The sequence below is a fragment of the Haemaphysalis longicornis genome, unplaced genomic scaffold (assembly GCF_048455015.1).
Source record: "Haemaphysalis longicornis isolate Haplotype H1 unplaced genomic scaffold, Haemaphysalis longicornis Haplotype H1 scaffold_9, whole genome shotgun sequence".
Classification (NCBI taxonomy): Eukaryota; Metazoa; Arthropoda; class Arachnida; order Ixodida; family Ixodidae; genus Haemaphysalis; species Haemaphysalis longicornis.
In genome coordinates this window covers 152427010-152443911 of record NW_027526460.1, presented here as the reverse complement: position 1 = coordinate 152443911, position 16902 = coordinate 152427010, and the positions used below count along the sequence as shown (strand labels likewise).

At 51.2% G+C, this 16902-nt stretch overlaps 1 protein-coding gene across 1 annotated transcript in view; it reads left to right on the top strand.

The window, feature by feature from the left end:
- Nucleotides 1-10591, top strand: part of LOC144153497 (uncharacterized) — a 32069-nt gene extending 21478 nt beyond the window's left edge. Inside the window, exon 2 of the mRNA XM_077685134.1 lies at nt 10527-10591. Within this exon, the coding sequence (XP_077541260.1) occupies nt 10527-10591 (65 nt within the window). The remainder of the gene's footprint in view (nt 1-10526) is intronic.
- The last annotated feature ends 6311 nt before the right edge of the window (nt 10592-16902 follow it).

Sequence of the window (16902 nt, the reverse complement as noted above, 5' to 3'; positions counted from 1 at the left end):
ATTGTGCTACGCCACCGCGACACGCCGCAGACCACGTTGTCCAGAGTACTCGAAGGCGGCTTTTATACCCCGAATTTCTATTCTAACCTTCCACGCGTAACGAACAAATCCTGGCCTACTCTGGATGGCGTGCTATTTATTGAAGAAAATTACTCTTAGTCTCTTGTCCTGGACTCGACCACTAACTAACTAGATTTCACAGTTAAAAAAGTTTTCTCCTGCTCCTCCTTCTCCTCCTCCTCCTCCTCCTCATCTTCCTCATCGTCCTCCTCCCCCTCGTCCTCATGGGTGCAGTTTTACTATACGCATATCTGTATATTAAAAACATATGGCGCCAGGAAATGTACCGAAATATCCCTGGGGCGCGATCACGGTGCTACGCCACCGCGATCGCGCCCCAGACAACGTTGTCCAGAGTACTCGAAGGTGGGTTTTGTGCTCCGAACTTGTATTGCAACCATCGTTATCATAACGAACTGACTCTCAACCCCAACAATTATGACATGATTACGGTGGTAAAGGCTTTATACAATCGCTAACGACCGTAATATATAGTATACGTGCATATTTTACAAGAATCGAATGCGATAAATATTTCCAAGCAGCTCTTAATTGTTTTTCAACTCATCCAGGCGTAAAGAACAAATCCTGGTCTACTTGGGTAGGCGTATCTATGAATTGAAGAAAATTTCTCTTACTCTCTTGTCCTGTAGTGAGGACCCGGCCCACTAATCAGCTCGACTTTACTATTAAATAAAGTTTTCTCCTCCTCCTCTTCCTCTTGACGCATATCTGACTACTGGGCCGATATTGCTGCGAGCAATGAAACTGAAATATAACTCCAGGTGTGAACAAGCATAGTGTTACTGTATGTTTACAGTAGTGAAGTAGTTCTGCTCAATAAGCCTCCATACTGATCAGAAGCCTGGTATAAATTTAACACGCGCCTGTACACTCAGTAGGTTATTTGGAATTCAACCTACCGTTTTTGCGTCCCATAATGCGTCTCGGCATACTTTGATGCAGTGACAACATAAAGTGATGTGATACAATACTTTCGAGCTTTCGGTAAGGTTGCAAAACTGTTTTACTTTACTTACGACTAAATGCCTTCTGCCAAAGCCGAGAGCCCCGGAGGGCTTGAATTTGTTCTGGTCTTGCATTTTAGCTGTTGGCGGTTATTAGCAGCTAGCTGTTGCCTTTGTTCCCAAGATTGCTGAATACAGGAGCTGACGCCTAGCCCCGACTCTTCGCGCTCCGCACAAAACCGACTTCGCAAGGAATGGGGCGACGCCGGCAATGTTTCATCCCCAGCGGTATCTAGAACTGTACTTCAAATCACGCCTTGAGGTAGTGTATGCGATTTTGAGTCTATTATTATGATAAAAAGATACGCACACGTAGAAGCTGGTGCGGAGAGGCATAAAAAGTCAACCAAGTTTAAAGAAACAGCAGGGAGAGCGAGCCCGAGTGAAGCAGACGACAAAAAGCGAGAATCCCTAAGCCCACGTCACGGAGGCACGCTTCGCAGCGCCACCCGTGGTCGCGCTCACCGCCGATCCCGACTACAGAGCCATGGCTGTGGTTGTAGTGGACCACAAAGGACAAACGCTCTCCTCGGCGACAGTTCTCACAAAAAATACTACATCTTTAGAGCAGGCAGCAATCGCTCTTGCTATCACCGCAACTGGAGCCAGATACATAATCAGCGACTCGAAGGCAGCCATACGTAGCTACAGCAAAGGGCGGATATCCCAAGTCGCCGCAAGAATGCTTCAACAGCTGCGAGCACCAACTTACCGGTCAACAAAACTTATCTGGACTCCTGCACACGAAGGGTTACAGGAAAACGAACAGGCCCACACAGCTGCTTGCGAGATTGTCACCCGAGCAGCAATTGACCCCCCTGCCCCCCCCCCCCCCCCCCGCCGTGGCAACATAGCACTCAGAGAAATTCGACAGCGTCAACTCGTACAAACAGATAACAAATTACTACAACACAGCAGGTGCGAATTTCCAGCCGCCCACAGCACAGTCAATGCTGCGCAGGCCAAGGCATGGGGGCAACTTCAAACCAATGCCTACCCGAACCCGCTGGCCTATAGTCACTTCCAGAGATCTTCTGGGATAAGTGCAAACGCTGCGGCCACCCCGCAGACCTCACGCACATTATGTGGAAGTGCCAAAGAAAATCATGGAGCAAGACCCCTCTACCCCCCATAAATATCAAACACCTACAGCACTGGGAAACCCTGCTGCGCAGCTCTGATACTATAACGCAGCTACGCCTTGTCCAGATAGCCGAAGAAGCCGCCAGGTACCAAGGTCTCCTGGCTGACTAACGCGGCAAAGAGAGCCCAAGGTCTCTACTTCTGGGCAAATCAATTTCGTTCTCTCTCTCTCTCTCTCTCTCTCTCTCTCTCTCTCTCTCTCTCTCTCTCTCTCTCTCTCTCTCTCTCTCTCTCTCTCTCTCTCTCTCTCTCTCTCTCTGGCATCAGCCTTTCTTTTACGCTAGAGCTCTGCACGACGAGCTTTAGGTGTCTGTTTTACAAAATTGTTTGGTCTGTTCTCTGATTATCTCCAAGGATCATTGCCTTTTAGTTAGTGTTTTCATGAATACATTTTGTGCTTTGTAGCTGTCTAAATTCTGTTATAAAGTGTGGCTCCGGTTATCTGTTCGTGTGGTTCCAATTACCGTTTGAAAGTAGGTCAGTAAGCCGGTACATTGTCTTAATTACAGGTATTACTGCCGTTGAGGCCTCAGTGCTCGTTGTTAGTGTCAATTTATTGTAAAACGTGGTTCGTTAAAAACCGAGCGTCAACCTGCTGGGATCCGGGTTTGCCGCAAAAATTCTCTTCCGAATCGATAATAAAAGCTGCCATTAGAGTAAAAAGTTCTACAGACACATACACATGCATACATGGATACAGGAATGATGTGTTCCGTGTAAGGTTTTAGGGATCCGCATTTGTGACTTCTGTTTTCTCCAACGCCAAGAAATGATTGCTAAATGCATTCCCAGCGTTATATTTATGATTTTTTTCTTACGTTTACTACGGCCCTAATGTGGTGCACGTAGTCATTTTTCTCATGCGCGTTCCACACCCTAGGTGCACCGTAATGTCAAGGCGGGCTGTGATTTGCACTTTTGTAATGTTGTTCTTGCGATAGTTTTTCTGCAAAAAGTAGGCTTCACGTCATTTCCAAAATCGATGGCAGGCTTCTCCTCTGAGTAGATAATCTAAAAGAAATTAATTAGCACCACAGAGAGGGAGCCAGTTTACGCCTTGAATATACCTACGTGTGGTTGCTAAATTGTGATTATCATTTACCCCTACAAACGGCATATCTCTTTTGAATTTAAATTTAGGAATATTCTAACCAACGAATGCACGTCTCTTGCAGTCTACCTAAGAACGTATTGTAAAGGATGAACTATGTATTCTTTCGTCGCAGGCTCGACCTCCTTGCTATCCCCTCGAGCGGATACGTACTCCCGTGGCATTATTCTGGGGAGACGGCGACGCCCTTTGCCGGCCACGTGACATTGAGAAGATACGTGCCCGTGTTCCCAAGATTGTTGTCGATGAACGCGTCGGATTCGGTCCTTTCAACCATATAGATTTTATTTTTGCCACCCGCTCCAAAGAAATTCTTCACGACCGTGTGGTTAATACCTTACGCAAGTTCTGCACCTCTTGCTGACTGAACTAGATTTAGTATAATAAAGCATCGTACGTTTCATACCAAGCAGCTGTAACGTGAGCAAGTCTGTTCGTCATGCGTGGTATTGTTTATACGGAGTGGGAGGTGCGTCACGCAGCCGAAACCATGACTCAAGTTTTACATCAGTGTCTTTATGGGGTCACCAATTTTATAGCCTTTTTACAGACTTATCGGTGTTCTTTACCAATTAAAGGTGTCATTGCACTAGCGTAAAGGTTAACGTTCTTAGTTTGAAAATTGTATATTTTTCCGTTGTTTAAATGCAAGTTTCAAAGTAAGCTTGTAAGTTTACGGCGAAATGAAGATGGTTAACTCCTTGCGAGTTGCCCAACACTGCATATTCTTCGGCTTATGCTTATGCCAAACAGCTTTTGGGGTGGCGTGAGTTTTGCTGCAGCGTCCATGTGGACAACATTCAGCGCGGGAGAACCGAAACCATAAACACAACAAACCACACCGACCATTACGAAGATTGCCATCGACTGCAGGCTATGACGTAAGAGCATTCGTTACACAACGAAATAACACCGAAGAGACGGAATGCATTGGCGGTGAGAAATTTTTCGCAAGTGACTGTGTCCTAGCAACTACGCATGTTCAAACACTGGAAGTCTAGCTCACACATCATTGGCACCGCCATTGCAGCAGTGGGAGCACTCCGGTGCCTGCTCAGACGTTGCCAATTCGCAGAGCTCTGTCAGAAGACAGAACTGGCGGGCTCATGGTGAAGTTACCGTAATTGGCTCATTAGGTGGCGTTCGGGCGGAGCGATTGCCAGCACAACTTGTCAGGCTGACACCGTCTGATTCAACAAAACTCCGCTCCTCCCATACAGGGCACGTCATGATATCTACTGCTAGTGAATCAGTAAACAAAGTAGTTGTTTTGCTCTCTGACACTGTTTTAGTTTTCGTGTCGTAAGCTGTAGTTCCGGTGAAAGTAAACCACCGGAAACCAAGCTCAAAGTAGCGGTGTTCTGTTATACGAAAAGGTTTGCCCGCTACCAACATGTGCATGTAAAATTTGCACACGCACTCTGCAAGGTATCTTATATTCGCAACTTCCCTGCGCCCACCTCCGAAGATGTCTATTTGTCACAGCACAATTTGTGAGTTAAACCATAAATATAGTAATGCCCTTTGTTTATTTGGATGTCGCGAGGTTCCTACCTTATATTATTGTTAGTGAAAGTACGCATTAAGCATCCCGAATTTTCTAGCTCCTAATTTAGGGAGCTTAGTGTCTAGTACGCACTAAGCATGGCGCGGTATTCATAGACAGCGACACCGTCTTCCACGCTGCATGTGTTTGGCCCTAAACATTGTGCTTAAATTGAACGTACAGGGGATTAACAGCTGAGGAATTCCCCCCAATGATGCCAAAGTCTGTCGGTCGTACTATGTATCTTCGTTTTACTCCCTCCCTGCAGACGTGTGAACAACTTCCAGAAATTGATGACTTGATAATGTGTGTGGAAATCTACTTGAAAGCGTGATGCTGCCATCGATGCCACTGCTGTAGCTGTGAATGAGATCATTTTCTACCCGTCTTTACAAATCTAGCATGCGTCGGCCATTCAAGGCAATCTGAAATAAGACAGGCGTGCGGTGAAGTTCTGAACTTAACGCAATGTACATATTTTAATAAGAGCAGAGGTTTGGATGCGAAGTATTACGCCATGGCCTGATCTACGTGGAATTATCGAAACTAGAGGAACAAAAGAATACCAAGGCCCCAGTTCACTGCGTTTTTTCAAGAACCGCAAAAGCTTTTCCTTTTCTAACGACAGAAGCGCTAATGTTTTAGAAGTCACCAGCTAGATTACGACCGTCTTTCTGTGCTGAAGTGGTAAAGTGTATTGCTACAGTGCAGGCACTGTCTACCTACAGTGGGTAAGCAATCCCTCTTTATATAGGCAGCCACGAGCCTAATGTGCGCAATACTAAAAAATATGACTACAGCTCAACATCGATTTAATGACCCTCCTTATAACGAATTCGAGAATTTAACAAAGTTTTCAATTCCCAATTCCCACCCCCATTGAAGCCTATGTATTTTCGACCTCTATGTGACAAAGGCGTTGCGACGTTTAACCTTGATGCAACGAATTTTTACGTTGATGAGTCGCTCTTTGCACGTTTTCTAAAATATAGGCTGGAGGAATGCACGTATTTAGCGAACTGCGCCCGCACGGCAAACGGCCGTGCGTTTGCGCGATGTGCCTGCGGCGTCGGTTAGGTTCTAGGCCTGCCTATCGGCGTGCAGTTGCGCGTCTCCACTGCTTTCTGCTTTGTCCGTTTGTCGATGATGAGTTCTGCTGCAATAAAACAGGTGTTCTCTTTCCAAGACAAGCTGGCACTTTCACATCCTGTCCCCGTCAGCGAGAAAGAGGAGCAACGCCTCCTCCCGGTACAGTATCCCAGCTAGGACACTCAATAATTTTATGTGCGGGAAAGAGCATGAAGTTCGCGAAAAGGCGCCCTTTCAGCACACGTTTGGTTGTTCAAGTGCGTTGAGGCACCGAACAGTGTCATAAGGCAAAAGTGACGCTTAAGTTACGTTTGTGAATACGGGGGTACGTAACCCTGCTTTTTTGAAGTGCAGTGTAGTCACTAAGCTCGTGAGAAAGCAGCAGGCGTAAATCAAGCAGTTTCTCACTGTGAAATAAATCCTTACAAGGTGAGTTCATCCTCACTGATGTCTAGCATATTGGTTTCGTTTGAGCTGCATTCACGAAAGCCTTAAGTCGAAACGTGCGTGCCGCGAAAACGTGCAATTAACGAAAAATGTGAATTTTTATCAACTTAATTATATCCAGGTTGAACTGTACCCCTAAAACGACTTCTGTTGTGCATAACCCGTGTAGCTTATCTGAAGCCCACGATTCTCTGTTTTTGTATTCAATTACCATTACTTGCTCTATGCGCACGAGTAAAAAGGGAACCGCGCCATTGTAAATTTCAGGCGCTTGGTAGTACGAATGTTTGTGTAAGTTTGGGATTGCTAGGCGTGAAAAAATTTAATCATTTTCGAAGTAGTTCCCGGACACTTTAATGAAGTATCGCAGGAAAATTTGTTTGCGATGCATAAAAATATAAATAAATAAATAAATAAATAAATAAATAAATAAACAAAAAAATAAATAATTAATCACTAAATAAATAAATAAAAATAAATAAATAAATACATGAATAAACTAAGAGATGGCTCATCTTCTTACTACGTGAAAACATGGGGTACCAAGTTACGTTTTGCACACTCTATTCTTATAGTAATAGCATTCACTCTAATGTTAACTGGAACAGTTAGCTGCAGCTGATACGATATGGTTACGCGTTTATGGCCGCTAGTTTCAATTGCTTCGTATTTCATCATATTATATCAATATATTATTATGCTGCTACGAAGGAGGCGAACATTGTAATAAGCAATGAATATCACTTGTTATCACAAATAGGCCACCGAAAATTGGTAAGCACGCATGAAGTGTGAACTGGTAATTGGGGCTTTATTTGATAATGTCAGCCACTAATTGCTAAAAAGACATCTAAAAACTGTCTGTGAAAGCAAAATCGGCCTCCATGAACACCGAATGCGATTTTCAAGTTTCTAGCTCTAATTGTAAAAGGGCAGACTTGAATCGAACGGAATGGCGGAAGGTGAGTTGTGGCCTTCAGACCAGGGTTGCCGAGATACGGCTCAGAAATAAGAATGACTCGGAGATTATTTCACTTTCCTTGATCCCAGAACGGAATGGGAATTAAATCGCGGGAGCGCTTGCAGGCACGCAGTGGAAATAGAATTAGGGGTGTTTGGATGGAATGGAACGGGAATGGAGTGGGGTTGATTTTAGGGGCGAAGGTCCTCTTGCTCGGGCCCTGTCCCGTTCCTGGTTGCTTCTATACACGGCACCACGATTATGAGTGTGGCAGGATCCCCCTAGGGATTGGCCAACCAGAAATTGGCCGAAGAGGTCAAAACGTTCAACGCGTTCGTTGCTACCCAACAAGGAGGAGAGGAAGAAGAGGAGGTTGTCGTTCGTCGCCTGCGAGCTCAAGACACGTACCGGGGGTACGCGACACAAGAGGCTCTGCAGAAGGCGACGGCCAAGCTGGCTAATTTGTCATGCCGACTTACCCATGGAGATTCTCATCGTCCCAAACAAGGCCTACATGATCACCACAAGCATCGACGTCGTCGACGAGCTTGTCAACGGAGCGGTGGGAAGTCGCAAGCTTTGCGAGCGAGGAGTGGTGGTCTTGAGGCGGCGGCGCCCGGTTTCGATCCCACGACTCTTTGGCCGCGACGCGAGGTACGTGGCGCAATTCCCACTGCGCTACAAACCGAGGCGCGAGCACGGCTACGAACGCGCCGTACGTCCTTCACTCATTCAGATGGTGCGCGCCGTCAAGACGACCTATAACAATGTTTCACGGTTTCACCGATAAGCATTTTAGCTTCGCCTCTCTCATCATCATTCACTTCGTGGAGATGGCGGGACTCTTTATGCGACCTGTATTTGAATTTAGCTGGGGTCTACAACCAAGCTGACTCTACACCTACAACATCACTGAAACGAAAGTGGCTAAGTGCTGGCTTTAATTTTATAGCAGCTTCTGGGACCTGGTGGATGCAAACGGTAAGTTATCCCTGGTAAAGCCGCCAAAAGAGAAGCTGCATACGGGTAAGGTGTTCTTGGCACATGCTGTGCGGCGAACGGCTGTTGAACACGACTACCTTCGGATCCGTGGCCATGCATTCTCTTGAACCCTCAGAAGGAACCGCGGCCACCGTTCGCCGCCGTAGTAATTCTCCGCTCCTGTTGCCATCAATTTTATTTAGGTGGAAGCATAGATGCGCCATTTTTAAAATGACAGTGGTCAGACTAAGGTGAAACATAATGCAATGCACCCGAAAAAGCCAAAGTTTATAATTAGGTAAATAAAAAACACCGTTGGCACGCAATGAGCAGCCTTGTAACACGCGACGCGGCCTGGTGGGCGTTCCAGACAATACGGCGCCAACCTGCCGTCGGTTGCAGCAGGTCCCCGAGGCTCCAGCAACGGGATTTAATGTCCAAATTTTTTAACCGTCGATGGTTCCCCCGGAGATTTTGAGACGGAGAGAAAAAAAAATAAACAACAAATCCCAGTACCACTTGTTGTGAAGTCTGCTGAAACAGCAAAGCTGTGGTTCTTTTCTGTCTGCTCCAACGTCAACAACCGCTACGGTTCTAACACGTTCTACGTTTCGGGCAAAGAAATCGGCAGCTAAATGTCAGTGGCGGGAGTCTCCTTCCACGCTCTCTCTCCCTACTAGAGGAACCCCCGCACCCCTGTAAGACCACTGCGCCATCTATATCGGTGTGTCTGTGAACCAGTTTCCGCGAGGCCACCGGCGTGTCTGGGAATATACTGCTACCCCTGTGTAACGCACGACTTTCAGCAGACGGACCAAAAGGCTCGACCTGGAACAGTTGTGCTGGTAAAAAGAGGGAGCAGTGCATTATCAGCGTAGCGAATTCGTTACATCAAGGTTAACCGTCTCAACGGTATCGGTACATAGGGTTAAGAAACACATGCGTTTCAATGGGGTTGGCAATGGGGAATTGAAACACTTCGTTAAATCTAGGAATTCGTTGCATAAATGTTCGCTACACCTAGGTTTAACTGTACTATAAGTAGCCGAACTTCTCCTCGTTCGTGTAGTACGAGGGTGGTTGCTCGGCAGGAGACATGTCAGAAAGCTTGCAGTGCCGCTGAAATTCGGTGACGGCGGAAATGTTAAGAGTATTTTTGTGGTTCTCAACGCGTACGATGACGTCAGCTTTATGCTGCGTTCCTTGGTAAATCGATACAGCATCAAGAGGCAGTTTCTGCGTTGAAGAATTCAGGACATAAAATTCAAGACATGCCCATCCATTCCAGGAGTGGGAATGCGGTAATGTTTCGGCATTCGAAGGAATGGAGCGGAATATAATTGCGGCAAACTGTCATCCACGTATGGAATAGGAATGGAATGAAGATACCCATTCCGCAGCACTCTTTAAGGAGCCATGAAACCAAAACAAAAGTTGATTTTTTTCGAAAGAGTAGGTGTTTCATAGTACCCAAAGTGCTTTCCCGGGAGCAAACGATGCTTTCTTCACTGAGAAATAACGCAATTTAAGCCAAATTTTTCAAACTCCCGCTAAATTGTACATTTCGTGACGCGTTTATGGCCGCTATGTTCAAGTTTCATGGCGTCACATGAGCCGGTACATGAAACAGATACTTAGTATGTCGACTCCATATAGCACCCACACGCGGGAATCAAACAGGAACCGGAACTCTTGCCGAAACCGAGACGGCGGCAATTTTAAAAATACTAGTAAAACCTAGTGCACCCGCAGCCCAGGTCATGGAATCGCCTGATCCGGAAAACAAAGCTCTCGCCGACGAGCTCGGGCTTACATTTAACAACCTGACACCACTTGAACGCTCAATGTTTCTAAGTGCCCGAGCGGCAGGAGTTGTGGGATACCCGGATGAACCGGAAAGCTACCATTCCTCGATACCCACAACAGACAACGCCCAGCCGTCGGCACCGCTGCCTCGTCAGCCCCGTCGCAACGGACGAATACAGGCTGGTACGTATGTGCCGTATTTTATTACGGTTCATAACAGTTCAATTTCAGTTGCAGTATCGCTTATGCCAGTTGGCCGGTGTCGTGTATGGAAAGCCGTTCCAGCGAGCTCTCTGCTTCGACCAGGAAGATACGACCGTCAATGTGCGGTGTGTGCTGTATTTTTTTTTTCAGGCTCAGAGTGGTTTGACGGCGATTTGGCGATGTCGGTGACGAGTGGCGGCATGTCCCAGGAGTGAGCTAACCTAAGGGTCCCTGCCGTAATCACTTCGTCGGAAATGAAGCGAGTACACTCGTATTTCCTTTAGCTGCCTTTCTCCCCCCTTTCAAAGTTCACAAAACGTAGCCACTTGCTTTGCCAAGGTTCGTCGTTGGGCAGCGCATTAGATACGATCACTTTACAGGCGGGGATGTCGCACTCCCTGGACGATTTGCCCGAACTACATGGGCATTTGAGGACGCAGCAACGAAATTGCATTGTAAAGCACTCGAACAAACTGAAGTTTTCAGTGGTAAACCGAAAACGAGCTCGTAATGACAGCAGCAAGCCAACACGACCACCATTCCGAAACTCCTGCGACGAGTGGCACTATATCGTCGCTGCTTGCTGTTCCTTACTCCCCGCGTTTCTATTTTTACCTTTGCTGGTTGGCGATATGACGCCAACTTCCTGTCAAGGGATGAAGATACCAAGCAAGGCCGCGGCCGTGCGTGCTAGAACGGTTCGTTCGCCCCGAAGAGCCTCGAACAAAAATTCGTCTGCGCCACGGCGAGATGTCGAGCTCGGCCGGCGGCAGTTTCGTACACATTGGCGTACATGTTTGCGTGTTCGTGCGGAACCTCTACCGTTTACTCCACCGTTCTAAGTGTCATAAAAGGAATGTGCAGTATGTTTCACGGGTACCATAATTACCCGATTCTAACGCGCACTTTTTTTCCGGAAAAATAGGTCGAAAAATCGCATGCGCGTTAGAATCGGATACGAAACCGAAACTGCCGAAACAACGGAAATTTCGTCCCGCCCATCACCATCGCCATCTCAAGCAAGCGCCAAAGCTTTTAGCAACAATTTTTCAGACGCAGGAAGCATAGGTATAGTGCCTAGAATACTCTAGGCACTATAGCATAGGCGCCGAGCCTTTTCTATCGGCGTTCACACAAATCGTCAAATCGTTCCACTTGCGCGCTTGATAACAGCAATGCCGGCAGCGGCTCTCACGCGTTCAAAACGAGCGGTCGGCTGAAGCGTGCGCCTCTGGAGAAGGTCGCAGGATCGGCGTGCGAGGCTGCCACCGGCACGCGCTCACGTGCGCTGGCGATCGGACGCACCTCACATCGGCTCCGCGAGGAATGAATTTCGGCGGTTCAAATTCCCCAGCTCGACCCGAAAGGTGTGTACGGATTCAGTGTTACGAGATCTACGTCCTGCTGAAAGAATTTTGCAAATCGTTGCACTTTTGGGCATTTTAGGCCCATAGTTCTAAAATCGAAGTGGCGAGCGCTCTAGGCCTAACGGGCCGGCGTGGTCCGCCGTCCGCTTCGGCCGCATCGGAGCTCGCCTCGGGCCTAACCGGAGAAGAAATGACGTCGTCGGGACCTTCGACGGACATGGAAGTGACTCAAACGGAAGTCCAGGATGGATTTCTGGACCGCGGCTCAGGCCGCACGGCGATTGCAGTGCGTGGCTTAGACGTCGACGACTCGCCGTCGGGAAGCCACGCCGGATGGGTGGTTGTGAATCGTCGCAGCCGACCGACTAAGAGGGACTCGGCCGAATCTTCGCAGCAGGTTCGTCAGCCCGGTAAGCGTTCTTCGACTTCACAACCATCGAGATCGCAATTTGCCCAGAGAGTGAACGCGGCTTTTACGAAAGCAGCAAGGATGCCTAACATGCCCATTGGAGAGCATAAGGTGGTTGTTCGGCCACGTGGCGGACTGCTAGTGGGGAAATTGGACCCGCTCGTGCTCGTGCGAGCCATGGCGGCGGCAGCCAAGATCGAGTTGAATGCCTTTATGTCGGACAATGCATGCCCAAACGCGCACCAGAACATCTTTGTGATCGGAACGGCCAGCGAAGAGCGAGCCGGTCTGTACGACCGCGTGAGAGAGATTTCTGTCGGAGGCCGCAGCTACGCGGTGTTTGCCTACAGAGTTGCGCCGGAGAACACGGCTAAAGGAGTTATAGACAACATCTCCCCGGAACACTCGGCTGAAACCATCAACGAGTGCGTTATCCAGGACCGTAACCCCACGGTGCTTGCCGCGCATAGGATTGGAAGTTCCAGTTCTGTGATCGTGCTGTTTCAGGGCACCAAAGTCCCGTCGTACGTTAACTTCGCGGGCGTGTGGGTGAGATGCCGCCTGTATAGGCAGCACAAGGAAGTGTTTAGAACGTGCGGGAAAATTGGACACCGCAAAGATTGGACACCGCAAAGACACCCGGAGCTCACAATATGTTTCGCCTGCGGTCGTAACAACCCGGGCCCAAACCACGCTAACGAATGTAAGCCGAGATGCAAATTGTGCGGCGGACCGCACGCATCGGGCATGGGCAACTGCAAGAACAAGTTCACAAGGCCATTTCTAGTCCGACAGCGTGAGCACGAGCGCAAGATGGCGGCCGAAAAGGCGGCAAAATCTGCCAGCCAGGCAAACAAGGTCCGGTTTCCCGGAAAGGAAGAATTCCCGAACCTCCGAGAAGCGGGCTTACGTCACGCGAGCCGCAGCAAGAGCCGCGGCAAGAGCGGAGAGAGAGGGAAGAGAGGAGAGCGGAAGAGGAGCCAATCACGCAACCGCGCGACTTGGGCGACCGTTGCTAGGCAACGCGAGGAAGCCGGCAGCGCCCCCAGCGGCGCTGGCACCGCGCCAAGCGGAGAACGCGGGCGCTCTAAGACCCCGGCGAGGAAACCGAACGACCCGATGACGTCAAAGATGACGCACTTGGAGAACACGATCAAGATGTTGCAAGAGACCATCAAGCAGCAGCAGGAAACCATCAACAACCTCACGGCAGCGCAGAAGCCGGCGTCCCCGTTCACGTGGACGCTCGGATCGGTCCCCAAACCGGCGAGCTTCACGGCCCTCGGGGTGAAACCGATGGCTGCGGAGCCGTCGACGCCACCGGCCATGCCGTTTACACCAGCGCCGGAACAGCAGAAGATCCGGCCTCCCCCAGCAAAGCTGCGCAGGAGGAAGGCACCGGAATCGGACACCGAAACCGACAGCGCCATGGACGAAAACAGCTCGGGCGATTCTCAGACCTCATCGGACGCCGGCATCAACTACGCCGTCAGAATTCGCAAGATGAACAAAAGGCTCGATTGGCACGAGCGGGAAATCAAGGTTCTGAACGAGAAGGTGACCCATCTCGACGAGCGAGTGAGTCGCCTGGAAGTCAGAGTGGAGAAGGGTTTCGCCGAAACGAAGCAATCAATCGAAGAGCTCAAGCAACTCATCATGGGCCTAGCAAGCAAGATAGGCCACGGTAACCAGGAACAACAGCAGGGTCCGACTCCGAAACATGGATAGAAGACCCCAAGGCGATCAACTCAGGATTTGGCACTGGAACGCGAACGGGTTTCGGTGCCGAAAGGCAGTATTACAGCAGCACCTGCGATCGCTAGATGCATCGGAACTCCCCGACGTAATAGCGGTGCAGGAGACGCACGCGGAAGATTCCACGAAGATGACCCTGCCTGGATACCGCGCACACGCCTGCCCGCCGAGCGCCCGCACCTGCGGGAAGGGGGCGGCACAAGGCGTGTGCACGTTCGTCTGCAAAGGCATAGCGCACATCAAGCACGACAAATTCCTGGGTTCCCGGGATTCTGCGATAGAGCTCTGTGTAACCGAACTGGCCATAACGGGACGGCGAAGCGGAAGCAGAAGAAAGGGGAAGACGTCGACGACGATCCACGTTGCCAACGTCTACAGTAATCCGCAACACGGGAAACAGAAATTTAAGACGCTGTTTCACAAAGTCAAAGAAGCCACCCTTCAGGCGGGGAGGGACGTGGCGGGAAGAGGAGACGCGGCAGCCATCGTGTGCGGCGACTTTAACGCACAGCACACCGAACTCGGCTACACGCACACGACGGCCAAGGGCAGCAGCCTGCTGGACGACGCGAGCGAAACCGAGTACACGTTACTCACGAACCCGGCGCACCCGTCACGCATCGGAACGTCGACTGCCCGAGACACAAACCCGGACCTCGCCTTTGCGATCCTGCCCGACGGCGGGACCGCGAGGTGGCGGAACGCGGGCCACAACTTGGGCAGCGACCACTTCATCATCGCGATCACGATGCCGCTGAGCCATTCCCGCGAGGGAAGCGGCGGCAAGGTTACCAAGCACAAACTGGTCGACTGGCACAAGTTCTGCGAAACGGAGCTCGGAGAAGTCGAAGACATCGAAGCGTGGACCGCCAACATGGTGGCCGCGACAGAGGGCGCCACCGAAGAAATCGAGGTGCCGGGTGACGTGGAGAGAATGGATCCCCGCCTCGCTCACCTATTGGGGGCCAGAAGATCGCTCCAAATGCGATGGAGGAAACAACGCCATAACCGGACGCTGCGCAAGCGGGTGGCCAATCTCGGTCGCGAGATCGAGAAATACAGCCGCCAGCTCTGCCCGCAACAATGGTTCGCGCTATGCAACCAAGCCGACGGACAGCTGCAGCGCGGCGGTACATGGAAGTTACTGCGACAGCTCATGGACGAGACCAAGAGCAGCGAATTTCAGCGCAGCCGAATGGCGCAGATATTACATACCCCTGCAAGACAGCTGGGCGAGGACGAAATGCACAGGCGTTTCAACGAGAAGTACCTGCCGTCCACCCAGCACGAGGATCATCCAGACTACGCGGGCCCGCCCAACCCCGAACTCGACCGAGACATCGAGGAATGGGAGGTGCGACAAGCCACGCAAGATTTGAACTGCCGGTCGGCCGCTGGCCCCGACAGGGCAACAAACAAAGCGCTGCGAAACATGAGCGACGCGGCCATCTCGTCGCTCACCAGCTTCTTCAACAAATGCTGGCGCAGCGGACAGTTACCGAAGATATGGAAGACGGCCAAGACCATCTTGCTGCCGAAACCCAACAAGCCGTCGGGGATAAGGGCCTGCGACCCATCTCGCTTACGTCCTGCGTGGGCAAGGTGCTGGAGCACGTCCTCAACACCCGGTGGAATCGATACTTGGAATCCCGTGGGATGTACCCGGATTCGATGCTGGGGTTCCGGGCGAAGCTCGGCACCCAGGATGCAATGTTGCTGCTTCAACGAGAGATTCTGGAGCCCCCCGGCGGGGTTCCGAAGAACGACAGCCGCGCGATCCTGGGCCTGGATCTGCAGAGCGCATTCGACAAGGTGCGTCACTCTGCGGTCCTGGCCCAGGTGTCGCACCTCGGGTTGGGATCAAGATCCTACGAGTATATACGGTCCTTCCTCTCTCGTCGCACGGCTCGGCTGGAGGTGGGAGGAGTCAAGCTAGAAGAGCGAGAACTGGGCAACGTGGGCACCCCGCAAGGCTCGGTGATCTCCCCGCTCCTCTTCAACCTCGTGATGATCGAGGTGGCGAGGGGCCTGGAGAAGCTCGGACCTAACATCAAGCACTGCATATATGCGGACGACGTCACCATCTGGGCGACGGGCGGCAGCGACGGCGACGTCGAAGCCGGCCTGCAGGCAGCGGTGGACGCCGTCGAGACCGCGCTCTCGGGCACGGGCCTCCGGTGTTCGACGCAGAAATCGCAGCTCCTGATTCTTCCGCCACCCGGCCGGCACAGAAAGAAGGCGACCGAAGAAGCGGCCCGCAACATCGTGGTCCGCACCGGAGACGGCGAACCGATCCCGCACGTCCCGGGCCTCCGGGTCCTGGGCATGTTCGTGGACGCCGTCCAAACCAACAGCACGGCGGTGAAACACATCACGACCAAGATGGGCATCGCCACGCGCCTTGTGAAGCGGGTCTCGCCTCGCTCGCGAGGCATGAATGAAGAGAGCCTCCTGCGTTTGCTGCAGGCATTCGTGGTGAGTCACGCAGCTTACGCGGGGCTTTCCACCGCTGGACGCAGGCGGAACGTCAGAAGATCGACGCCGCCATCCGCAGGGCGTACGCGGGGGCCCTCGGGCTCTTGCAGGGAACCAAGACCACGGCCTTGCTGTCTCTGGGAGTACACAATACGCTCTCGGAGATCAGCGAGGCACAACGAGCGTCACAGCTGGCGCGCCTGGGCAGTACTGCCGTGGGCCGACGCTTGCTGGCGAGAGCCGGCCTATTGCCTCCGGGCGAAGAGCCGACGACAACATCGACGACGGACGAGCTCGTTCCCCTGCGGGACGACCTCGTCAGACGACTAGTGGTCTACCCGCTCCCCAAGAACACGGACCCGGAGCGGGACGGCGGAAGAAGGGCGGCACGCGCTCTCGCGCTCGCCCGGCAGTACGAGAACGACGACGGCGCAGTCTTCGTGGACGCCGCGAGGTGCCGGGGAAGACGCGACGCGTACGTGACGGTGGCGATTCGGGCGAGCACCGAGGAGCTGATCAC